Raw genomic sequence first — 26,009 nt, forward strand, 5'->3', positions numbered from 1 at the left:
ACCTTTTTGGAAGGGGCCCATAGGCAGCTAAAGTTCGTTGTTGTGACGAAGTCCAGGTTGAAAGCAATGAAGCAAGTTCAATCCAGCTACGTTAGGTCAATGTGGTGTCAAGGTTAGAGCCGGGGTGAGCAACCAGGTGCCCTCCAGATGTTTTGGGAAGCAACTCCCATCATCATGCTGTCTGGAGCTGATGGGAGTCATAGTCCAAAACATTTGGAGCACCAGGGAACCCTCTCCTGGGTTAGAGTCTCAGACTAGGACTACAGGACACCTGGATCCGTAACCCCACTCAGTCAAAAAGTTCACTGGGTGACCCTAGGCCAGCTAATCTTTCTCAGCCTAGCCTACCTCACAGGGTTGTTGTGAGGACAAAAGCAGGACAGCTTGTGAACTACCCTGAGCCCACTTGGAGGAAGAGTGGGATAAAATGTGTAATAATCTAATCAACCCTATTGTTTTCAATGGGACATCGTGCCAATCCACTTTAGCTGTAACTCCGCTCTACGTATTTGGGAAAGCAGGATATATGTGGGTGAGTGCGCACATCAGCAGGGGTAAGCAACCTGGTGCCCTCCAGATACTTGGAGTACAATTCCCATAAGCCCCAGGGAATATGGCCACTGTTCAGGGATAATGGGACTTGTAATCCAAAACATCTGCATCGTTACAACCCATCTCGAACCAGCAAAAGAATGTGCATGTTAGCAAGATTCTCCCTTCCTGGTCATCAGATCCTTTGGATGGAACAAAGCCTGTTCTCTTGAAGGTCGCAGATAAATGGAAGCAATTGGTTTGTGTGAAGGCGAGCATGATGTGCTGACACAATGTCATGTTGCTCATTGCACCCTGGAAGCTGGGGCTGCCACATATATGTCTGGAAGCAAATGGGTGCTGAAACATGCCAGTGCGCCCCATTCCTTGTTTTCCCCAGCGGCCTCTCCTGAAAACGAGAGATGGTCACTCACTAGGTCTAGATGATGGGGCTTGGTTGGACAGGGGGAGGCATTTGGTGTTCTGAATTGTGCTGCAGTGTGTATGGAATCACTAACCACAGCTGAAGGCCCCCACTAGCTAAAAGTTCAGGGGTTGTTTTTCGGGGGGGGGGGGAGGGAAGAACTTTGGGGTTGGGGTTTGAAATATAAAAAACAGATGTAATAAAACAAAATCTTAGTAAAATAAGCCACCGTCTGGTTTTGTATCTGCTTTGTTTGGCCAGGCTCTGAGTCTCTTCAGAATAATATCAAAAAGTGGTAAGAGTTTTCACCCTATTGTGCCTGATCTTTTGAGTTCTAAGCCCTATTTTCTCACATATAGGGATTCGTCAGACAAGCGTTTTATCGCATGCTTGCTATTGCCCACTCACTCGTCTGTACTAAGAGCGAATCTCTGTGGGTGAGTGCTTACTGATTTCAGAGGGAAGGCATCCCAAAATAAGGACGTGGTTTCTACATACCCAGCAGTTACAATTGCATTGAGATTGTTTTTCATGCAATGCTCTAGTGCGTTCCACTGATGCGCAAGGGTGCACATCATAAAATGCTGTGCACCAAGAAATCTCGACGAAAATGTGGTAAAGTTTTTTTTTCAAAACCTAAGAGTCCAGAGTGGTAAACGTAAGATAAATAAATAAAGGAACCAAAGTATACCAGAAATGTCATACAATAAAACATAAAACAGTACAATAAAAATAAAACACCCCTCCTATCCCCAAAAGCACCTACCCTCAGCCTCAGTACTTCAAAAGGTGAGTGTGCACCCTTATAACTAAGGACATGCTTGATCTCTTTAAAACAGATGGACGATCACTGCCAACATGCCCTGCCCCCTTCAGATTATCCATGAGGGAACATGGCCTTCAAGAGGGAGAGAAAATGGTTGGGCACCCCTAGATAATGGTTGCGCACAATGGAACCAGTTACCTAGGGAGGTTGTGGTCTCTCCCACCCTAGAGGCCTTCAAGAGGCAGCTGGACAACCATCTGTCAGGGATGCTTTAGGGTGGATTCCTGCATTGATCAGGGGGTTGGACTTTATGGCCTTAGAGGTCCCTTCCAATTCTACAGTTCTGTTATTCTAGAAATGGACCAATCAATCTTTTTCTGGTCCATGCCAATTTTGCATGTTTGGCTTCTTAAATCTGTTCCATCTCATCTCCACCCTGATCTACGATTTGCTTCAATCGACACAACGAAATGGAATTTAATTGTGTGTTATGGAATGAATTTCCTCTCAAAATACACGTTTTTATTCAGTTATTTAAAATTACTGTTAGACCACCTTTATGCCATCCCAAAATCAGGAGATGCAAAAAACCTGAAGGGTAATTGCATTTCGATCTACACAGCAGTTCTGGAAAACCCAGTTGGGTTTAAAGTGTGAACTGAAAAAGTCTTTCAGCATCTGCAGCTTTACTGACGTGTGTGGTCTGTATGGCCCCTAGAGGCTTATTCAAGCTATGAGATGATTCAGCGACCCTTAGGGCTCTTTCGCAGCAGGAGAGAGAGAAATCACACATCGCTGATGTAGCATCATAAACACCTACTTGATGAGCATTCCTAGCACGGCATTTTCCTGCTTTTAAAAATTCAAAACATCGCCCCGTCTAGGTCAGGATGCCCCAGGAAGGGAGCCCAAATGCTTTGTTTCAGAGATGGATATAATAGCGTGCCCACCGCTGGAGTTGAACTCGTTCACAGGAACTGAAAGAACATACCTGCCAAAGAACATCAAGGCCAGCCTCAGCAGTAAGCACGGCTTCCTTGCTCACGGGCCTCTCTGCCTGTCAAGCAAGCAAGTGGTAGCAATGTTGAAGGAGAGGGAGGGGAGGAAGAGCAGCTGGTCAGACCAGCAGGGAGAAGGCAGACACACTGAGGGAGGAGGCCTATTAAAGGTAAGGAACCTCAAAAACCTGGAGCCAGCACTGTCTGGCCCTTAAGGCCATCAGATTTATTAGGCTATATACTTTCATGGCTCAGAGTCCACTTCCGTCAGATGAAGCACTAAACCCGTATAGATCTGTTAATAAAGACGCCACAAGATTCTGTTTCTAAAATAGAGATGGGCAATTTGTGGCCCTCCAGATGTCTTGGCCTACAACTCATCAGCCCTAGGCTATGTAGACAGTTGGTGAGGGATGATGGGAATTGTAGGCCAAAACATAGGATGGGACAGAAGTTGTTCGCGCCTGCTCTAAGACATTGGCTGGGTTCACACAACATGACAACCCACACTTAAGGTTGGGTACGGGTTGAGTGTAGGTTGTCTTTCAACTGTGGGTTGTTGTTGAACGTAGACTGTTGTGTTGTAAGAACCCAGCTCCTTTATGTAAGCTCTGCTGACCTGCCTCCTTCCAGAAACGAGTGTTTCTGCTTGTTTGGGGTCCCCCAGAAGTGCTAAATGGACATTGGTTGAGGCCACGTGCAACGGAAATGGCAGCGTGTGAGTGCCCCGTTGGATCCTGCTCTAAAAACAGATATACCTAGAAGCAGGACAATGCAAAAAATGAGCAGAAGCTCCCCAAATAGAGGATAATGCCTTTACGTCAGGGCCATCAGTGAGAGAGAGCAATAAAATGAAGCCGTGTTTGATGAGATAATTCCTTATAGAACTTATATAAGTTCAAGCTGTAGTTTGAACTTAAAATATAGAATTGTATCATGAACATGTGTACCACATTTTATTCCAATAGGTCAATTTTCAAGAGAGAATTGAAAATACACACAGAAACATACAAAACAAAACAAAATGCCAAACAGGCTATTTAGACTAAAGGTAAACTTCCTTCTGCCAACAACTGGAGACGTATGTAAATTGTCAATGTGCATGTGGATTCCATGTGTGTAAAATCCTTTCTGAGTCCATTCCACAGAAAAATAGAAAGCTGTCTTGTACCAAGTCAAGATCAGTACTATTTACACTGATTGGCAACAGTTAAAGTATCTTCTCTGTCACCAAGATATGGGTCACTTTAATCCAGCCCCATTCACAAAATTCACATACAGTACTAGTATATGCCCACCATTCACACACACCATTCATATACTGTTCTCTCTCACACGCCTTGTTTAGCTCCACTGTGATAAAGCTATCTATTCCCTTCTCAGCTGTATTCTTTCGCACAGCCCCAGCCAAAGTAATGCGCGTCATCAATGCCAGAGCAAGGCTGCGCACAGTTCATATTTTGATTTTATTAATGCGAAATTGACAAGATCTCTGTGTGAGTGCACGAGAGCATGAACACGCATTCACCTCACAAAGCACATCACAAGCCACAGCTCCCAAACTAGGTGAGATCAATTCACACCAGAAAGGATTAGGCTGGAGGGCAAAATGTTACAAAATGTCACTGAAAACATGTGTGACCACACAGACACAGACACACACACACAGAGAGAGAGAGAGAGAGATGGCAAACAAAGAATACAACAGAATTTGAGGAATAAATGAAAGCAGTGCAGCCCATAATGATGTTACAGAAAACACAAAAAGGAGTCTTGTGACACCTGAAAGATTAAACAGGTATATTGAGGCAGAAGCTTTTGTGGGCCAAAGCCCGCTTCATTGGAAGCATGAAGTCTTATCCTTAGTCAACAGACCTTTATTATTATTATTTTAGACAGAGAGAAGAGTTATACAGGTGGGTAACTGTAAAGAGTGAGGGGCCAAAAGCCTGTGAAACGCAGGTGCCTGCTCCTCTGTGCCATCTCCTTGCAAAACTCAAAATGTCTGTAAAAAGTCAGCAGAGTGACAGTTCATAACAGCAGCAGTTGGAATAACCCAATTGGGGTTGTGGTCACCGAGCTCCCCTGGCGTACAGTTTTAGCTCTGCATAGAAATGTCAGTGTGTGTGCGCGCCTCTTGCATTTCGTGGCCTTTTGGCCTGCTGGTTCCTAATCCCTTTTCCCCTTACCATACCCATGTTTGTGCATGGGCGAGCGTATATACATGCATGGCGCGCAGGCAGGCATGTTTATGCCATCATAAATTTCATGAGGATTGCGATGCTGCGATATTCCTTTCTGTGCTGGAAGTAAATGGATGGATCAGTGATGTCAACACTGGCAGAAAAGGTAGTGTGGAACAGCTACCCTGCTTTTCTCTCTCTCTCTCTCTCTCTCTCTCTCTCTCTCTCTCTCTCTCACACACACACACACACACACACACACCTACACACACACACACACATCAAGCAGGGATTTCCCCTCTCCTCTTCCCCCTCTCCCGATATTGCTTTAGAAAATCCCAAAGTGCAGCTTCAGCCTTGGAATCTTGCCCGTTCCATGGAAACAGAAGACAGGAGAACTCTGTGCATGTGTGTGCTTTGCCAAACAGCTGCTACGTTCTGGGAAATCCCAGAGAACAGAGGTGCCTCATCCCACATCCTCATCCCCACCCTCTCACCCTCCTTCACCCTTAGATGGAACAGAGAGGGGGAAGGGGTGCTAAAAACATCCAAGTCCTTTCTCCACCCCTAGTATTGGCAGGTAACAATGTAGAACGTGCTGTTCTCCCCTCCCCTCCGCTTTGCATGCAAAAGGACCCGGGTTCAATCGCCAGAGTCTGTAGGTAGAGTTGGGAAAGGCTCTTGCCTGAAATCCCACGAGCTCGTCTCTAAGACAAATTTATTTATTTATTACATTTCTATACCGCCCAATAGCTGGAGCTCTCTGGGCGGTTCAGGGTCCTGTGCTTGACCCTGAGGCAAGCTAAGGACAGGTGATCAGCAAACCTTCCTTCCACTGATTTTGTGACACAGAAGATGCATGCACAATGGGTGGAACCCTATATATCCTGCCTTTTGCCCAATTCTGGGCCTCAAGGCGGCCTTACAAAGTTTAAAACATACATGTGTGTGGGGAGGGGGACAAAACCATAAACGTTTAAAATACACAACAAAATTATAAGACATTAACATAGATGGAGGGCCAGATTATTCTCCAAAGGCCTGCTGGAACAAACAAATTTTAGCCTGCTTCCGAAAGCCCATCAAGGAGGGAGCCAGTCTAGCTTCCCCGGGAAGAGAGTTCCAGAGCACTGGAGCAGCCACCGAGAAGGCCCTCTTCCCGTGTTCCCACCAAGCGCACCTGTGAAGATGGCAGGACTGAAAGAAGGGCTTCTCCAGAAGATCTTAAAGCACGGGCAGGCTCATAAGGGAGAATACGGTCTTTCAAATGACCTGGACCTGAGCCATATATAGCACCATCCCTGCATATAGCATTTTACAAGTCATGAGGGCAGCTCCCTGCCCAAGCAGCTTGCAAATAGATAAGAGGGGAAGGAAATGGAAACAGGGGAAGAGTATGGGGTTGTTATTGCAAAGTATGTCCTTTGGCTTACTTGCCATAGGTATGGAAACAAGGGGATAGAAGGGGAAGTAATCACCCTCTTTAGTACTATTTTGCAGGGGTGTGATATGACTGCTGTCAGTCAAGGTATTTTGCTGCCAAAGGACAGGCTGATCTGACATGAGATTCCGTGTGCATTTTTTCATTGAGACCTCAAGGGGGCGCTGCCTCTCCAAGCAACGCCTCCCTAAGGAGGGAGTTCTCAAGACTGGGAAATCCAGGTGAATATTTTCTGCTGTGCTATCAAGCATCTTTAAAACTCGGCCTCAGAACAGCTTGGGCCGTGGCTAAGCAACAAGAGGGTTAAGAGATGACACTTCTTAACCCCGTGTTTCTCCCCTAACTCCTTTAAGCCCCTCCAAGCACTTTCTGATATCAAGGACCATTATATTTAATAACGATCAGGATGATTTTCCCTCCCTAGTACAAGGGAAATGGATTCCTACCACGACTTAAAATACCAGTTGCCGTGACAACGCAGCAGCGGATGATAAGGAGACCTTATTTGTGGCTTAATAGCTGGGAGACAAGGGCTAATTAAACACCAGTCTGACAGGGGAAATTAGCAGGTGAGAAGAGGTCTTGTCCAAGTTGTCTCTCCATCTTCACTGAGATGATGGTTGTGGTCTTCCCCCTTCTGTCCCTCCACAAAAGGCCAGGGGATCAACAGGTACAACCACAGACAAATGAGGCAATAGAATTCTGAAGTGATTTAATAGGCTGCAGATGGAGGAAAGCCATTTTGGGGAGGTGGGAACACCCTGCAAGTTAAAAAAAAAACAAATCCAAAACCTAGCACATGATCAATAAAGGCTCTAGTCTGCCCTGCACACTTTCTGAATCAGCAGGTGTGAGCTGATGGAGAGGAAGGAGCCCCAGGGAAGGCACAGCAGCAGTTCGTGCGGGCAGCACAGAGTGATTTACTTGCTTCTGGCATTATGCAGAAGCTGCAGAGTACAGAGAGTAGAAAGTGTGTGTGTAAAGGGGGGGGGGGGGGGAAGAGACACTGTGATGGCTAGGCCAGGAAAGCAGTTTTAACATCCTCTGTGCCTCTTGCTCCATCACCTCTCCAAACGCAAAGACCTCAGGGAGTGCCTCCACTTTGCCGTGGAGGCATTGCTGTCCACAGGTCATTAAATCTTGGCCCCTGAGCCTGCAGCTTGCAAAGGGCTGGGTGAGCTTAAATGCTTACACCAAGGGTGCTCTAAGCATTTTTGGTCCCAAGGGCCACATGTGATGCTGGCTTGGGAATCATAAGAACCTAAGAAGAGCCCTGCTGGATCAGACCAAGGGACCATCTAGTCCAGCGTTGTATTCACACAGTGACCAACCAGCTGCCCATAGGAAACCTATAAGCAGGACATGAGTTCAACAGCACCCTCCCACCCACATTCCCCAGCAACTGGTTTACTGCCTCGGATACTGGAGTTGGGGTTGCACACGCTGCTAACGGCAGTGGGAAAAGAACTCTCTCTGTGAGAGGCGATGGGGTGAAGGCTAGCCCTGTGCAACCCCGGGTTCTGTGCAACCCTAGTCTATATAATTCAACACAGAAACAATTAAAGCACAGGATTTGATCAATAGGTCATCATCTTTGCAGGGTTTTTTTTTCTATCTTTACTTGCTCTTTCCTTTTTTAAAAAATTCCCTGATGCCGAAGGATAATGTGTTTGTGCGTGCATGCTCTTTTCTAAGTCTGGAAAGCTGCCTCTCCCGTCGGTCAGTGAGTTGGATCAAAAGCGCCATTAGTAGAAGGAAAATACGTGCTGGTGCTATCTTGCAAATGCTTCCACTGAAGTTCATGTAGCATTATTGTACCAGATTGATTCTATACCAACTTGCAGGCTGCTGTGCAAGAATATTTTTGGATTTAGTTTTCGCCATGCACAAAACCAGCACTATCACGAATGGAAGATGTCTTATCTGTGCAGAAGGGCACCTCTGGATCCAACTTCTGATCTGCTCTGGATACGTCTGATACGGAGTATGCTCCAGGCATGTTATTGGGCTGGTAACCCAAGCAAACTCCTTGATTGGGAGGAGGTTCTCCGTCTCTCAACTTCTGGAGCTTGGTGGTGATGAGGGCCGAGCTGGCATACTCGCCCCCTGCTCTCCTTTACATGATTCTTCTTAATCACATGGGGGATTAGAATGCCCAAACAGGCCTCTTATCTAGTTCCAATAAACTCCTACAGAAGTTGTTTACTTCCAGCTGCTGAAACCAACTGGATCCTCAGTCTAGCAGCTGGAATGCTTGAATAAACGCCATTATCGGGACTTCTGCTATCACACAGAAAGATAAGAATACAGCAGCTGAAATAGAAATAACTCTTGAGAAAAAGGAGAAGTTAGACTTACCCGTGTCTTGTCTGCACTGGTAGAATTAGTGGGATGAAAGCTCCTCAGAGACAGCAGACAAACTCGCAAAGGAATGAATTCTGGAGTCTGCGTTCGAAGGGAGATTTCCATCCACTTATAGTGGTGGGTGGAAGCATCAAATAAAAATCTCAATACTTTGCATCTAGAAAAGGTATACATTAATCCAACTGGCAAAATCATTACACTTCATAGAGAAGATAATCACCTCCAGCCAACTGACTGGGTGGATCTTTTCTGTCTACCTATAATGGAGACAAGAACCTTACTACAAATCCATGGTTCCTGATCTGACCTTTGGTGTAGAATCATATAATAGCAGAGTTGGATGGTGCCTACCAGGCCATCAAGTCCACCCCACCCCACCCCACTCAGTGCAGGAATCCACCCTAAAGCATCTCTGACAGATGGTTGTTCAGCTGCCTCTTGAAGGCCTCTAGTGTGGGAGAGCCCACAAAATGAGAGAATGTAAGCAAATCATTTTTAGGGTGGGAAAACCTAATTAAACTTGTGTAATTGAGTTGCCTGAGGGCTTGGCTTCAGAAGAACCTTTTTGTTGAAGCAGTAAGGGGGTTAGAAAAACAAACCATCCCCTCCCCCCGGAATTTTTAGAACTGGATTGTGGGGTAGCATGTCAGAAAGAGACAGGTAGCAACTCTAATTCAGTAGCACAAACATGGTTGAATTTATACAAGGACTCAAACTCAGAAATTTAGGCCTGGATGGGCAAATCTGTCAGTTTTGGTTTTCCCGCTTTTTTTTTTTTTAATCTCAAATGCTTTCTGTCTATGAAGAAATTTGCAAAGTTTGATTAAGTTCTTATAAAAGAACAAATCCCAACTGTTGTAGAGAACTCTCAGAACAAAGTTGGTAGAACCTAAGAAGAGCCATGATAGATCAGACCAAGCGTCTATCTAGTCCAGCACTCTGTTCAGACAGCGGCCAACCAGCTGTCGACCAGGGAGCCATAAGCAGGACATGAGTGTAAAAGCACCCTCCCACCCATGTTCCCCAGAAACTGATGTAAATAGCCTTACTGCCTCTGATACTGGAGGTAGCACATAGCCAACCAGTTGGCTTTGGAAATAGATTCCATTTTGGAGAGCTGAATTAAAAGAGCCACAAGTCAATAACCCAGGCACACTTTAGCCATAGAAATATAGATGCTTCGTGATCTAAAATGTAAGCATCGATTGAATGCCCTCTTGTGGCTCTGCAGTGACATTCTGATTGTCCAATCAACCTTCTCAACCAGAAGGCACTGAACAAGGTAATTGGGTATGATGTAGTGCTTCTTTGTGTTCGTATTTGCATTCAAAAGTTGAGGCAGGAAGTTTTCAGTATTTCTGGCATGTTGGGATGAGCATATTTTGTCAGTTTTAAAGACTTCTTCTCAACTATGAGTTTGCCTGTGGATGATCCTGGTTCCAGAGGTCAGGTGGGTGGCAACAGGAGGTGTTCTTTTTAGAGCTGGTGATTTGATTATGAAATACCCTTCCCAGAAATATGTCTGGAACCAACTTTACTGACTTCCAGATGCCAGGATAACGTTTTATTCCCCTGAACATTTGAATGGCAGTTGTTTTAGGCTACTCCTAACTATTTTTGAAAATACAATAGTGGGTTGTATCCCATGCATTTCAATGGATCTAATCTAAGTAGGGCTTCCATTGAATACAACTATATGTAATTATATACTTTTCTTTAAAAAAGAAAAAAGCAGTTAATTTTTTAAAAAAATGGCTTGACCCTTTTGAGCCATCTTGAATGGTTGGTTACCAAGACACCAGCTATCAGCTTTTTTTTAAAAAAAAAAAAACCCTACATTTTTCAGATGTACATCTCTTTGAGATTTTCTTTTAAGGGTGCAATCCTTTGGAAATTGTTGTAGCCTCCGAACTCTGGGGCTGCCAAGCATCCTAACAGAGGGCGGCCGAAGCACAGAGGTGGTCCTTGCCTTTGTGTTTTGGTCACCCTGCATTTTTGCTAAATGGGTGATTTCACCCATCTAGCCATGGCTGTTTGGAGTGCGAGGGAAGGAGCCTAGGACAGTATCCTCCCTTCGCCATCCCTGGGACTGACCCCCTTTCTTAGTCTCTGTGCTCAGGTTTCCGAGCGCAGAAAGTTAGCTGGCGTAGTTGTCTTCGACCTTGTAGCCAGAACAAAGAATCCTATGCCCCCCACTCCACCCCCAGATGCTGTCTATAGGATTGCTCTCTCCATAAGATAAAAAGCCCATTCTAACAAAGCTTGTTTCAATGAACTCAGCAATAACTGAATGGGGGATTCACTTACCTCAGAATCCTTTATTTCTGGACTACAGATGTTCCTATCTAACCCCTTTCAAATCATTAGCAAGGGTTCACTTATATTATATTTTGTATTTAAAAGGAGTTTATTTCTTTCCTGATTGTAGTACTGAACCGAGGCTTCGATGCTCTGGAATTCTCATCAAGGGCCACTGCTAAAATGGGAAGGCAAATTAATAATAATAATAATAATAATAACAACAACAACTCTCTAGACAAAAATCAGACCTTGATTAGATTAAAAAAGTGTATTGGATATCCAATACCAAATAATAAACATGACAGTATTAAAAATTTATAGATTATACAGCAAATACTACAGGAAAAAATGTACAGAAAGGTAGAAGTTTACAGCAGTCCTCAGAACTCTCCTACATCAGAACTGAAAAACAATATACACCCCACCTTCTCCATATTCAACTGGAGGAAGCTGCGACAGAGCAGCTTGGCTATGACACTACAAGATACACAATGTTCCAAATTTAAAGTCACAAGATATGTAAAAAACAGTGTTAAAATGTGGAAAAGTGCAAGACTTATTGTACGCTGACTTGAATAAATGTTTCCTTTTAGATTTAACCTTAAAAAACCCAACTTTGAACAGTTGTTTTATTATTAAAAATATCCCCAACCGCATTCCCAGATTCATGGCAATATTGACATTCATGGCGTAAGTAGCAATATATTCACAAAAAACCCACCAGTGGGGGGAAATACTGAGTACACATGATGGCATTTCTTTGGGTATAGGTAAGAGAGAGAAATGTACACATCTGAGGAGCACCAACTGAACACAGTGGATGAAATGTGAACCCTCCACACTGAAAGGATTTCCTGTTCTTTGCGATGGGAACATTGTCTCTGCAATGGAAAACGGTTATGTGGAACATTCCTTATCGCAAGAATAGGAAGCCCCTTTTAATTTATTTGTTAAATTTGTAACGTGCCTTTCCACTAAATGGTGCTTAACATGGATATAGTCACCCAACCTGACTGTACAGGGCTCTGGATCACAAACAACAGCCAAATTCAGAAAAGCGTATTGCAAGGTCTGTGCACCAGAGTGAGGCTTTTAATGTACTACTAAAATGTCCTCACTGTTTCTGATTGATGAGGATGATGTGTGTGTGGCAATAACAAAACTCAGCCTAAAATCACCAGCACACACAGAAAACAGATAATTGGATCTAGACCGGTGTCTGAATCCTCCTCTTCCACCCTTGATTTTTTTCTGAATATCTATTTTCCAGGCTTGCCAGTCTGCTCATGTTTTACTTATCATGGATTGCCCCAACACCAACCAAAAATAAGCCTCCAAATAATTTGTTACAATTAAGGATATGGTAGAAAGGAATTTACATCCTAACATTATGCTTGTGAATGTCTCTGAGGCAACAGGATGGTTACTGTTGGAAGACGGAACGTTGAGCTAGATGGATTACATTTCATTTTCATGGCACTTTTGATATAATAGTAAAAATTAATAAATTATTCAAAAATTGATGGCTTATTGGTTGGATCCAGCATGACAATTCTGTTGCATATGTTACAGTGGGTAACTTGATTGGATTAATTTATTATTCTGTGTTTCATCTTCAGAAGCCACTCTAGTCAATTTAAGTATTCAGAAGAAAAATGCCAGCATTCTTATTTTTCATAATTTGTTCCAAGAGGAAGGGAAGGCGTAAGCATGCCTCCTTCTACTTATCTCTTCTCCCCTGCAAACAGTATCTCCTGGATACTGGAGGCTGGAGGTTTACAAACTTGAGTTGGCCAGTAATATACGATTCCAGCCTTAATCAAATGGATAGTTAAAGGACCCTATAAGGCCTGCTGACCATCACAGCCCTGCAAGCGAAGAGGGTTATGGACGTTCTCTGACTCCCCTAAGCCCATTGCCAGCACTGAACTTGATGGAACACTGCTTAGCCCAAACAAATTTGCCACATAAAACTACCCGTAAGATCTATTCCTCTCCCCCACCCTACAGCTCTTTAAGTGTACATGTGAATGTCAAAAGAACCTCCTTTTTACCAATCAGATTCTTTTTCATTAAGTGACCATCCCAGGAGATGGTAGAGACCCTTTCTTTTGGAAAGGAGAATGGTGGTATGGGTAGTAACTAGATAACAGAGAGGAAATAAAATATCACTTGCTTATAAAGAATTCCTTTTCGTCCACCACCACCCCTTCCTCTGGCTTAGGCGGCGCCAGAATGACACGTTGTGCCTGTGTTTGGTGTTTTAGAATAAGCCTGCTAAGACATTTTGTTTTGATTATGGCTCAACACTAAATATACTTCTGACAGCGTTTTCGCATGGTGTACAACTAACAGAGAAAGGCGGCCTACACATGATCTATGACTGACCTCTGTACATTAAAAGATCTGGAATAAAACTCAAGATGCAATGTAAATGTTAAGAGGTATAGATCGTAAAATGAAACATTAAAACAAAAGAAAGTTCAGTTGCTAAGATGCATTGTGGTATCTGATCCTAAAGGACCCTACATTATAAGGGGAGGGCATTTCTCGATGAAATCCCCCCTGTAATTTAGTAACCAGACACACTGAATGACTAGCTCACAAAGCAGATTATTGAAAAAGGTGCTTTCATCCAGTCTTTCTGACCTGTTACCTTACTTTGGGCTGGTTCAAACAAAAAAAATTATTTGTCCACATGAGCAATGCCAACTGACTTTCGGTATGTGTTCACATGAACAGGGGCAATGACAAACTGGGTAAACACAGATGTAGCTAGCAGCCATTCACATGATCACTGTGGTACTTTTCCCAGTCACTGTGATCAGGGAATTGTTCCTATTACTATCCAGGAATATTCAGTTCACACATTACATTTGTCCACCTGAGCATATACTATGGGATGGTTGGAAGTACTCACATGGATAAAGCTGCATTTAATTGTTCCTGGGAAACAATGTAACTTCCTACCACTCTGGCTTTTTGCTCCAACCCTATTCCCACCCCATATTGAAAAATGCACAAAAGCAAAAAAAGAAAAAGAAAAAAAGTTTCTCAGTGTTACATTTCAATCCAAACAGATAGCTAATCTCACAGTGATGAGAGAGAATCTAGTCAGGCTTTTAATAATTATAATATAAAAATAAAAAAGCTTACAAATAGCAATGCAGCATCCCCCAAGGCCATGGATTAACTGCTGGAAAGTGATGTAATTATACACACACTAAAAACAAAAAAAACTGAACAACCCACACTGGCAATGAATTCCCGTACACAATAGAACAAGCAATCAAACATCCGTCTAGGCTGTGGGAAACAACACAAATTTCTTTTTCGTCGGATTACACTTTCTTCTTTCTTTTTTTTTTTTTAATAAAAAAGATACAATAAAATAAAAACACACAAATAAAATTGTACATAAATGTGAATGTCCAACACTGAAAAAAGCAGGGAAGGTCACAGCACTGAGACAAAACCTGACTCAAATTAACGCTAAGTCCACTTCTTTCTCTGGATACTGGATTTCGTCCGCCTGATGCATTCCCCCCCCCCCCTTTTCACGTGTCATCTCAGTAGGAAGTGGAATCCAACTTTCCAACAGGTTCATTTCAGGGCAATGAGTAGAAAAGTCGCTTGATTAACCAGCAGTGGCACTGATGCTGTAGCTGGCTGTGTGTCCTTCTTGTGCTGTCCCCTAGTCTTTGTACATTTCCTTGTGCTCCAAGGCCAAGTCCCAAGACCTGTGAAACAGGATCTGGAGTCGTTCCTTGGGGAAGGTGGTCATGCTGTCGTGATGGCATTAAGGTCCTTCATTAGTCCTTCCAGGTGGGCCATCTCTTTGGTCAGCTCATCCGGTTCATAATTCTGCAGGAGATTTAACAGGGGTTACTGGACAAGATGAGCTGCATTGTTTTGGGAGGGGAGGGGGAAGAAGCCATTTCTGACATGAGACATGGCAGCAAAGCTGCATTTATTGGATGGATTATGTTACTATAGAAATCGAAATGCCCCCGTCCTGTTTTGCAAAAGCAATGCAAGGAGAAAGATGCGGGCAAGAGCAACACCAGAATCCAGCATGTAAACAAATCCCAGACCAATAGTAAACAGTGAATTAATGAAATAGAATGTGATGGGGTGGGGGTGGGGGTTAGGCATGGGGAGAGAGAGGAAAGAGAAAAAAATAATAATCAACTTCTTTGCACGCAAGACAATACCTATGAGGTAATGATTCTAGGCATATTCCAAATATCTACCAAATCTTGCTGAAAAACGTGGTGAGAATGGGCAAACAAATTGTTCAGCTCAAGAAAAGTCCTCATGAACAAAGGGGTGCTAATAACTTTTTAGTTGTATTAACAGAATTTGTGTATCATTTTTAAAACCCTGGAAGATGATGAACTATACTTGGGATATATAGTATCCTTACTCTTCAAAATACTGGAGCCCACTCATGTGAAAACTTTGAGCCTGCCTTTGGGGGGAAAACCCTATGTAAGGGTTTAGAAATCATGAGAAATGAGCAATGAACTTGCCTACCTGATCCCAATCTTTTATCAGCTTCCCATGAGAGTAAGCAACTTACTCTGGCTGTTCAAAATGAAAGCTAGGCCCCCTAAGCAGAGCAATGAAGTATTCTCTAACAAGGGCCATGTAAGTCCCAGATGCCATGAGATGTTTAATTTATTTTTATCTCCACCCAAACGTTAGGGGAATGCAACTTTCCATACCTGATGGGCAATTTTTTGGCATGGGACCAACTTATAATTAATACAGTGGCCTTCAGTGTGTGTGTGTATTTGTACACCACTACTATAGGCTGCACGGCTTCTAGCTACACCATTTCATCCTATAGAGAAAATTACATGAAAAAGGAGAATAAAAACATGAAGCTTGCCTTCTAGTGAGTTAGACCACTGGCAGATCTCGCCCAGTGATGCCTACTCTGACTAGCAGGGGGTTGAGAGGATTGTCAGTCAGAGAGATCTTCCCCAGCTCTGCTACTTCAGATCTTTTAAATCATGTGCGACAGAGACTGAACCTGGGAACTTCTGCATTCATAACCTAGACTATATTACTGAACTATGGCCCTGCCACATCCATCACGCTGGAAGAAATAATAACTATCAAAGAGCAGCAATACACAATTATAGATGGACAGGAGTCTGCTAGCAGGGATCCTAGCAGTGTAGCATCTTATAAATGCCTTATATTAGATAAAACACTATTATCAAATTAACAGGTTTTGCCTTCTAGAAAGCTTAGTGATCTCTACAGAGGAACTCACTAAAAAAGAAGAAAAAAACCCAAAAATACTGTGAAAAACAATCACACCATAAACTTACGGTTTGGCTCAGTGTCTTACTCACTTCTTTTAATTCTCAAAAATACGTTCAATCTGAATTATGATTAATTTTACTCTCATTTACAGCCAAAGCTTCCAGTGCAGTGAAGTAAGGTGAGGCTATCTTCCATACTTACACTTTCTGTGTCTTCGAGCATCCTTGTTGTTTCCTGCACTTCGGGGGCACTTGGGACCACGACTGGCATAGGAGGCCGGGTTCTCCCCAAAGTGCCAATTGATGCGGTCTTCACTGAATGAACTGGATGGCTAGAAGCTTAACAGAATTATGACCAAGGTTAGCCTAACTGTGCAGAGTCATTTGCTGCCATTATGTTAGGGTTGAGTCAAATTCCTACAAGATTTGAAGCTCAAGCCATGCCTTTAAATACAACAGCCAAATACAGTATAAAACAATGAAAACAGCTGAAAACGTAACTAAAAACACATAATTTTAAACTACGAGGCTCAGGCTAAAACCATATTATTTAAAAGGCCTGTGTGAAGAAGAAGTGAGTCTTTACCTGGTGCTGTAAAGTTCATAAAAATGGTGCCAGGAAAGGCTCTCTGGGGAGACTGTTATATAAGCAGGATGCTACCACCAAAAAGGTGCTCTCTCCCTTGTGATCACCCACCTTATCTTCTCTGGAAGAGGCCTCAGAGCAGGGCCTCTGAAGAAGATCTTAATATTCAAGTAGGTACACATATGGGAAAAGGTGATTCAGGTTGGAAACTTGGTCCCAAAATTATGCGGGGTTGAAAACCAGAACTTTGAATCAGACCTGGAAACAGACTGGGAGTCTGTGGAGCTGACAGGCGTGAAGCAGTCAAAGTGCCCAGTCCCAGTTAATCATGTTGTGGCATGTCCCTAAATTATCTGCCAATCTTCTGATAATGCCCAATGAACTCCTCCATTATGGATTGGATTTTATTGGGCATGATTGATTGCTCTATATACATGGCAGTAAGATACTAAGCGTGCTACATTCTACATCATATAATAATGTCCATGACATGAGCGGTTCAGTGAGGCCACACAAGAGAGGAAAGACGCAGTAAAACTTAACTCTAAGTGAGACAACACCTTGGGGAGAAGGAACAAAATAATAAGGCTGACTCGAAGTACATGTTTTTTCCTAGGTGAGACGTGTTTTACATCAGAGGTGGGGAACCTCTTTTCTGTGAAGGGCTGCATTCCCTCGGGGGTAAGCTATTGGGGGCTGCATGTTGAAGATGGATGGCGCTGCCACACTTTCTCTTTTCCTGCCACTCTCTGTCTTTCTGACACCCCTTTCTCTCTTTACCCCCCCCCCCCCACTACTACTCCCCACCCACTAGGCTGCTGGGGAGGGACAGATTGCTCTTGCAAGAAGTCTGAACTGATCACTAGCAGAGGGCTTTGGAACGAGGCTGAGGGCCCTAGGACTGCAGCCTGTCCTCATCTGATCCAAACCAACAGTGCTGTAGATGCTCTTACAACGATCAAAGGCTTCAGAGGAGCACCTTATTTCTCCCTCTTTTGTCAGGACCTTTAAGCTATCCTTTGCATTCATGATTCACCTTTCCATAGCATTCATTCCTTGGCACTCACCTTGCTGGGATAATAAAGGTGTGCTTGGCAAGGCAGGGTCATAGGTTGCCCCGGTGGGTGGGACTGCTGGCACAGCAAAGCTCTTCAGAGGATGAGAGGGGCGAACATGGGCAGTAGGGAGGTTTTGGCCTGTCTCCTCCTCCTGAGTACTGGGCAGATAAGATCCTGTGGCACTTTCTGGCTCCTGGTGGTCAGCACAACATGTCTGAGATGAGGAAGCTGGCATGGTATCTGTGCTAGGTGTATTCCGAACAGATTCTGGGTTAGAAAAGAAAAGTTCTGTTTTATTTCAACACGACAGTCCAGCTAGCATGAAACTAGAGTCTCTGAGCATATTTAGGGGAATAAAGTTGTCAAATGTTCACTTCAGCATTAAGTCCTAAATGCTCCCCTTTCTAAACGAGTTCCACAATTGAGAGGATGGGAAACTTGCCCAAAGGCTCAAGTAATGTTTGATTATTTATTTATTTATTTATTTATTACATTTCTATACCGCCCAATAGCCGGAGCTCTCTGGGCGGTTCACAAAAATTAAAACCATTCAAAGTATAAAACAACAGTATAAAACCGTAATATAAAATACAATATAAAAGCTCAACCAGATAAAAACAGCAGCAGTGCAAAATTACAAATTTAAAACACCAAGTTAAAATGTATTTATAGATTGTTAAAATGCTGGGAGAATAAAAAGATATAAACCTCTACACCTGCCTCCCACAACCTGGTGCCCTCCAGATATTTTGAACTACAAGTCCCAGTATACCTGATTATTGGTCATGCTGGCTGAGGCTGTTGGGAGTTGGAAGCCCAAAACATATAGAGAGCACCAGGCTGGGAAAAGCTGCTGTAGACCGTCGGTAGGTTCTTTTGCTTTGTTACTTAAACTGTACTTTTAAACTGTACTTTTTCTTTTAAAAAGAGCTACTGTCTCTTTTTAGAATGGTCTTACTGTCACATAAACCAAGTTACCTAATCAAAACACAAATCGGTTTACTGGGTTATCTAAATACTTCCAAATTTGCTCTCATATTCATCTATCTTTAGCTAGGACACAATTTTCTTAAAATGGACCAGCTGTTACAGAATTTTATTCTAGCTATGCTAGGTACAGGTACTTCAGCGCTGTGCATTTCCATGTTACTGGTGTATATTAAGAAAGATATATGATGGGTACTCTGATATCAAAGTTTACTTTAGCGTACACTGCTGCAAAAAGAAGCCATTAGTACTCTAATTAAACAAGGGGTTATCCTCACCACAAAGACACTATTCACAGCATTAATAAAGAGACAGCAAATTATGCAAATCTAAATCCTAAAATAGAGAAAATGGATCACCATCAAACCTTGGATCAAATAAAATTCTGCGTACTTAAAATGTGCCAGTAAAAGCATCTAGAACAACTCAATACAGCAGAAGAATTACAAAAAACATATATAATATATGGGAATATCTCTTCTTTGCTACACAGGCTCAGATTTGCACAAAGATGGCTTTTATTGCAACAGCAATCATTCACTCAATTTATATGCTGTTTGTAATAATTTTAGCAAAGTCAGGATCTTTAAAATCTGGCTGCTGGCAACGGAGGCATTCTGGTGAAATTCCCGATTAACAGTAGCACCTCCTTTGCAATTCAGAACAATCAAGAACCTACAGACAGGGGCCATAGAATTTATTTTGCTGTAAGTAATTTAATCATCTATAACTTTAACTGCAATTTCTCAAGTTATGTCTCAAAGGGTTAACAGCAGCAGCCAGCAGTCCATGCACATATTATGGTGCTTCAATCTTTTAAAGGCTGGTTTGAGTCCCTTGAGCAGCAGCCATCAAGATGTCATACACATACTTCAGGAAGGCACACTAAGCCTCAATTCTTAAACAGAAAATGTCCACTTCTGTACTACCCTGCTGTTTAAACACACGTTATCAACCCTGTAATAATGTTCAAACTGTGCTTGATTAAATGGCACCTGCAGATTATATAGGGGGGACAGACAGGCTTTCAGCGAGTTTGAATTATAAAACATGCTGCTAAAGGGGGGCATTATTATCCTTTCTTTTCTAATCCAGATGCAACATATGATTGACTGGGTTGAGTCCAAATATGAAAGGGAAATTATTCATTCTTAAATATATCTCTGAGAAAAAGAGCGGACTCTCTTGCTCCCTGCAGGGTTCTTCACAAACACTGAAATGACAACCCTATCCTCAGAGCTCAAAACATGGAAGCTGTTCCACAATCATGCATTTAACCAAGACTTAAGCATAGTAGTGTTGCAATGTTAAACTAAAAAATAAAATATGTCTGGAACGCTTGTTACAAGAGGAAAAAAGATCACAAGACTAACAGCTCAATCCTATGGATGTGTACTTAGAAGTTAAGCCCTACTGAGTTTAGTAGAGTTTATTTCATAGTAAATGGGCTTAGGGCAGCAGCCCAAGCAAGTCACTGGACACCTCTAACAAGACTGTATGAACAACCAGCCTGCCTGACACATATACACAAAAATGGGATTTGAGTATGTGGCATACGTTCTCATCTTCACATCTCATTTACTAATGGCTGGCTTCCAAACAAGTGTGCCCCAGGTTATTCTTCTCACCTGTGGAATTAGCCCTGTCTGAATGGGACACGGATGTGCCAACGGGCCATGGGTTGGCCTGATGATGGAGATAGCTGCAGGTTGGAGAAGCGAGGCTGCCGGAGTGGAAATGATGATGGGGGTTATCAAGGGAATGGATGGGATGAGCACTAATCACAGCTGTGAATGAACATAAGACAGAAAAAATGCTTAACACAGAACAACCAGCATGCATGCCAAAGTGTGCCCTCACCCATTCAATCTCCCCACCCCACAAAATAGTGCATAAAAAGCGCCCTTGGTGTACTGGAACAACAAAGTCTGTTTTGCCATGAAATTTGCTGGGATATAAAACTAGGAAGTAAGGACTTCAGACTCTGGCCTTTTCTATTATTTAAACACATGATTTTATTTTTAGAGGAAGAGGGGTGTTTTCCGTACAGTTTCCCAGTATCCATGTTCTATGTTGAGATGATCAAGTAGGATATAAATATGGAGTCAAATTACATAAACTGTTACAGAACTAGTAAGAAAAAAGGAAAACTGAATGGGATACATTTCAGGAAGTTAAAGAGTAAGAAAAGCAGGGTGAGGAAGCAATATATTAGAAACCAAAGAAAATAGGAACAGAGTAACAGCTAATGAAAGAGGTTTGTTGCAGCCATAATGATGAATCTTGGTTTGTTGTCTTAATTCTGACTAAGATCCCAAACATACAGTGAAACCATAAGAACATAAGAAGAGCCCTGATGCTGGATCAGACCAAGGGTCCATCTAGTCCAATACTCTGTTCGCACAGTGGCCAACCAGCCATCGGCCAGGAATGAGCAAGCAGGACATAGTTTAGGCTTTGCGAGTTAATCCTGCTACCATGGGATGTATATACAGGAAAATTCCTGCAGATGCTTGTCATTAGGCAAGCAAAAATATAGACTTCACCAAGATTTGTTCAGTAAAATACTTTTGAAAACCATTTTTGCAAACCATAATAGTCAAAACATGGCTAAATGTTATGTCTGCATTACACAGAACTACAAAGTATGGGTGTCACAGAATGGGAATAAAAGTCAAATGAATCAGTAAACAGAACACCATGGTAAAAGGACATTGGAAACTGTAAAGCTGAATTTTATTTCAATGTATAGTTATAGCAATATTGGGAAGACAGCAATTGTAAAGATGTTAAAATTCTGAAATATTTTTAATGTGGTTACTGGTATGATGAAAATTTGGTGATACTATTTATTAAAATATCACCCTGCATCTCCCCTCCCACTGCCGCCTCACACAAATACACAGACAGAGCTTAGTTCTTCTTCATGGAACATTCTATATACAAACATTTCAACATCACAGTGGAGAATAACAAAACAGTTTTTTCAGCTTCCAAGTCTTCTGAAATAGCTTTTTTATGTCGGTGTGATTACATTACTTAGCAATAATTCATTAGTTCCCAATCAACTTGTTTTTAATCAGCCCTTAGTTTTTCATCTTTCCATTTATTTTTCTTATAATGCTAGCACTAACCTTGAGTACCACCCACAATCACCCTGTTCCTTTTCCCCCTCCTCCTGTCTTTTGACCTTCACTATTCATGTAACTCTCTTCTGTTCACCATATCCCATTACTCTCCCAGCCCCTCCAAATAAAAATAAACCCACCCATTCTTTCCCATAGTATACTTCCAGCACACATAGCTTCTTTTGGAAGACATCATACAAAACACAGTCAGTCAAGACCTTCTCAACCCACTGTACTGATTTGTCTTAGATTTCTCTGAATGCTGCCATTTTATCTATAACATAGCATTCAAAACGCAATCAAGTTAAATGAGTTCATCAACAAGTTCACAAAGTGCTTGAGACGTATCCACTTGAACGGATGGATGGATATACTGTAAGTTGCTTAAATGGGGGTTGAGCAAATAGCATCGGAGTGTTGCTGCTTATTAAATTTTATCAGTCCTCACTCAATTCATTTTACTCCACTGAGGCTCATCACCGACAGGTTGCTATCACCTCTACACAAAGTGCTGAGAAGCCACCGTGAATGAATTTCCCTGTGGGGCTTCTCACTGTAGCACTGAAAGAGGTCATTGGTTCTGGGTGGCTTGCTCACTACCCCAATAACTCCCTATTGCCAGGTTTGCACAAAACGACAAGCTGTGGCGTGCCCCTGCGTGGCTTGAATTTCTAAATGCAAAACGGTAAACCCCATGGGGAAATTCACCCACGAAGGCTTGCTGTCATGCGTGAACCCGGTCAGAGAGGTCAGAATCTCCATAACCATGACTTACAGCTCATTCCCTAGCCTTTGCATCTTTAAAAACCACAACACAGCACCTAGACCACCACCAGGATTGGGCATGTTGACTGAACTTGTCAATTATTGGACTAGTCTCCTCATTGTCTTGGGGAACATTCTGCTGTTTGGGATCCCTTTTACATGTGTTGAGACCCACTAAATTAAGATAATAACTACCAGTGGTGTGGCATTTGCTTTTAGAAGACCAATTAGCTTGTATTTACCTTTCCTTGCTCTGACGCTGAGTAATAAGGAAAGATGTGAAGTGGATTCTAATTAGCTGCTGCAGCTGCCTTGAGACTAAATAGCCTGGAAACTACATTTGTATGGGGTTTATCTAAAGAATATGCAAGACTAGTAACTAAAAATTCATCAGCAGTCTTACATAGCCTTCAGAGATCACCTGCCATTTTACATTTTCTTGTGCTACGCGCTGGCAGCAAAAATAAGATCTTGCCTGGGTTCCAGATCTTGCCTGGGGTCCAAATAAAGGGTGGGGAGGAGAGAGAAGATACGAATGTTCACCTAGTGAGTAACTGAAGGAAAATATAATTTATATCTAAAAATGTCAGACGTTCAAAATTCAATTTCGGCACGCCTCTGAGTATTTATAATCTTGACATTCTTTCCGGGATGATTAGACAATTCTATGTTTCTTTTCTGAACTTTCCTAGCATTAAATATATTTCAGGTACAAGCAAGATTAAGTGCACATTCATCAGACTACTCCCATGCATTATGAGAGAGAATTAGAAATGTTTCATTCAAGATGGCTTGGTGGGTAATAATTAAGGCTAGACTTACGCTGAGGAGGTTGAGAATCAAATGGCATCATCATTTTTGGCCTCATCCCCCTTCTTCCTGCAAGGGTGGACATGCTATCCTCTGACTCATGGCCTAGATAAAGAACAATGAATGTTAGATACTATAATATTGATGACCTTGATGACATCCCCATCAGCAAACAGGAGGATTTAACCACTAATAATTTAAAACAAATATTTCGAATAAAAAGACTCCTGCTGATCGTCAAAAAAAAAATAACTCTCAAAAACATTTTAGTCTTCCTCTGCAGAAAGCTCATGCAAATAGATTAGCAGCAGGGTTTGGTTTTGAAGGTCTCCAAAGCCAAAATAGGTTCTCCAAAGTGATGCAAATAATGCTATTAGCAGTAATACTACATTGTATATTAATGCTAGTGATTCTATTCATGCAATGATTTACCTGCAAATTACTATTAAAATGAACTGTAAAAATGCAACTTAATTAGCAAGTAGTTATCAAATTAAGAATCTTAGTAAAATCTTCTTCTCTACAATCTGGTCACATAACGATCTAAGATTATACAATAAGCAGCAAGACTAAAATTTAGTTTGATGTCACCAAAACTCACCTCTATATGAGTTCCGTCTTTGATGGATATTGCTGTCCATGGAATTGTCAACTGGTGTGATATCTTGAGAATTACGAGGGATTGGTGTGTCTGTCATAATTGGATTGGGATCTGGAGATTTATCAATAGGTTTCAGCTCCAGCCTCTCATGATGAATCCAAAGATCAGGGGGCTTGACGTCCTTGGAATTCCCTTTGTATTTATGAGACCCATTCACAGACTTGCAAGCAGCTCGCTTCCTTTGAAAGCAATACAGAGTATATTAATGCATTCGTTGGCAGGCATAAAGCTACTTTTTGTTTTTCCTCCAAGCAGCCGTTCACCCATCACATTGCAGTTGTCCCCTGACATTTATTCTATGCACATCAACACTGCCCAACTGTACAGTATATGTGACATTGTGTGTGAAGGGTCTAACAGCTATCCCCATCTATATTACCAGACTTCTAAAATCATGTCTACGTGAATGCAGTATTCAGGGGTTTTATTTTACTGTACTAAACAAAGCCAGGTATCTTGATCAGTAATTCACTTTATATTCCAAAACAGGAAACAGCTAAAAGAAAGTGTTGCTGAAACATCTTACTTCTTCTGGTGAGAGGTGGTGCGCCGAGTGCAGAAGACGGCAACAATCACCACCACCACAATCGTGATCACTCCCACAGACACTATTATCACCAGAAGCAAATTGTATTCCAGAGGGGAAGGGCTTCCATGAGGGCTGTTGCTTCCTAAAACAGAATACAAACATGATAAGAAACATCTTGGAGTTTTAACCTAAGGAAACGGAGTCTGGATAATAAACAGATGAAACTAGTGATGAAACCTCAAATACTATGGCTTGTATTGGACAAAAGTCTATACGATTCCATGGAGACATCCTGCATTGCCAGGATTTTCGAAGGGATCTTCCTCTTTCTTGGTAAGCCTCCTACACTAGGCTCTAAAGGCACTCCCAACTATTCTTAGGAAATGTTAACATGAATTTATTTCAATGCCTCTGTTGTCAGCAGAAATTACATTACTTACCACTCATGGGTGTTTTATAGTCTGTCCCAACATCCACTGGCCGGTTTCCTTTTCCAGCAGCCCCCAATGCTGGAAAATAAAATTGTAACTGTGTTACTTTTTTTGTATTTTATGCCCTACTCATCTTTCTAAAACCTGCTTCTTAACACATCAGTTAAGTCTTGTTTTTAAATAGACAGAGACGTATTCCAGACAGACACTCACGCGAGCCAGAATTCTCTGCCCAACTACATCAAGAGTTACACACATGCAAAAAAAGAAAGAAAAAGGTACACATACACTATGTAATAACTTATGCCTTCTGGGTAGGTAAGAACAAGGTGCAATATTTTACAAATGTCAGAGCCACTGTTGCTTCATGATTCCATATGTTCTAACACTATTTCTGAATAGCTGGAATTTATAGAACTCTCATATCAACATTTACCCTACTACAGCCTATGCCAGCCATTGAAGATGATGGCAAATGTTTTCCTATATATGTTAGAACTGAAAGGTGAGGGAGGGTTCTATGAATATTGTCCTGGGTAATCCTAACTGGAAAAAACCCATACTATTCATTAGGAAACACATAAAAGTAATTCAATATTAAATTCTCATGATATCCCAAAGAATATGAAGAAGTGCATATTGCTTCCTGTTCTCTGCTGGGTAGTGAAAAGAGACAGAAACAGTGAATGACTCACTACTCACTACTTCACTTCAAAGAATGACTCACTACTTCACTTCAAAGAAAGCAAACGACAAGACAAGACTCAACT

At 42.1% G+C, this 26,009-nt stretch overlaps 1 protein-coding gene across 1 annotated transcript in view; it reads right to left on the reverse strand.

The window, feature by feature from the left end:
• Nucleotides 1-11,261: 11,261 nt before the first annotated feature.
• The window catches only part of NEO1 (neogenin 1), a 102,135-nt gene continuing 87,387 nt past the window's right edge, over nt 11,262-26,009 (reverse strand). The window contains exons 21-28 of the mRNA XM_063142236.1: nt 25,249-25,317; nt 24,806-24,950; nt 24,220-24,458; nt 23,631-23,723; nt 20,544-20,702; nt 17,938-18,195; nt 16,487-16,623; nt 11,262-14,872 (exon numbers count right to left, since the gene is read on the reverse strand). Of these exons, the coding sequence (XP_062998306.1) occupies nt 14,789-14,872; nt 16,487-16,623; nt 17,938-18,195; nt 20,544-20,702; nt 23,631-23,723; nt 24,220-24,458; nt 24,806-24,950; nt 25,249-25,317 (1,184 nt within the window). The 3' untranslated portion in view covers nt 11,262-14,788. The remainder of the gene's footprint in view (nt 14,873-16,486; nt 16,624-17,937; nt 18,196-20,543; nt 20,703-23,630; nt 23,724-24,219; nt 24,459-24,805; nt 24,951-25,248; nt 25,318-26,009) is intronic.

Source organism: Elgaria multicarinata, chromosome 16 (assembly GCF_023053635.1).
Source record: "Elgaria multicarinata webbii isolate HBS135686 ecotype San Diego chromosome 16, rElgMul1.1.pri, whole genome shotgun sequence".
In the NCBI taxonomy this organism is placed as follows: Eukaryota; Metazoa; Chordata; class Lepidosauria; order Squamata; family Anguidae; genus Elgaria; species Elgaria multicarinata.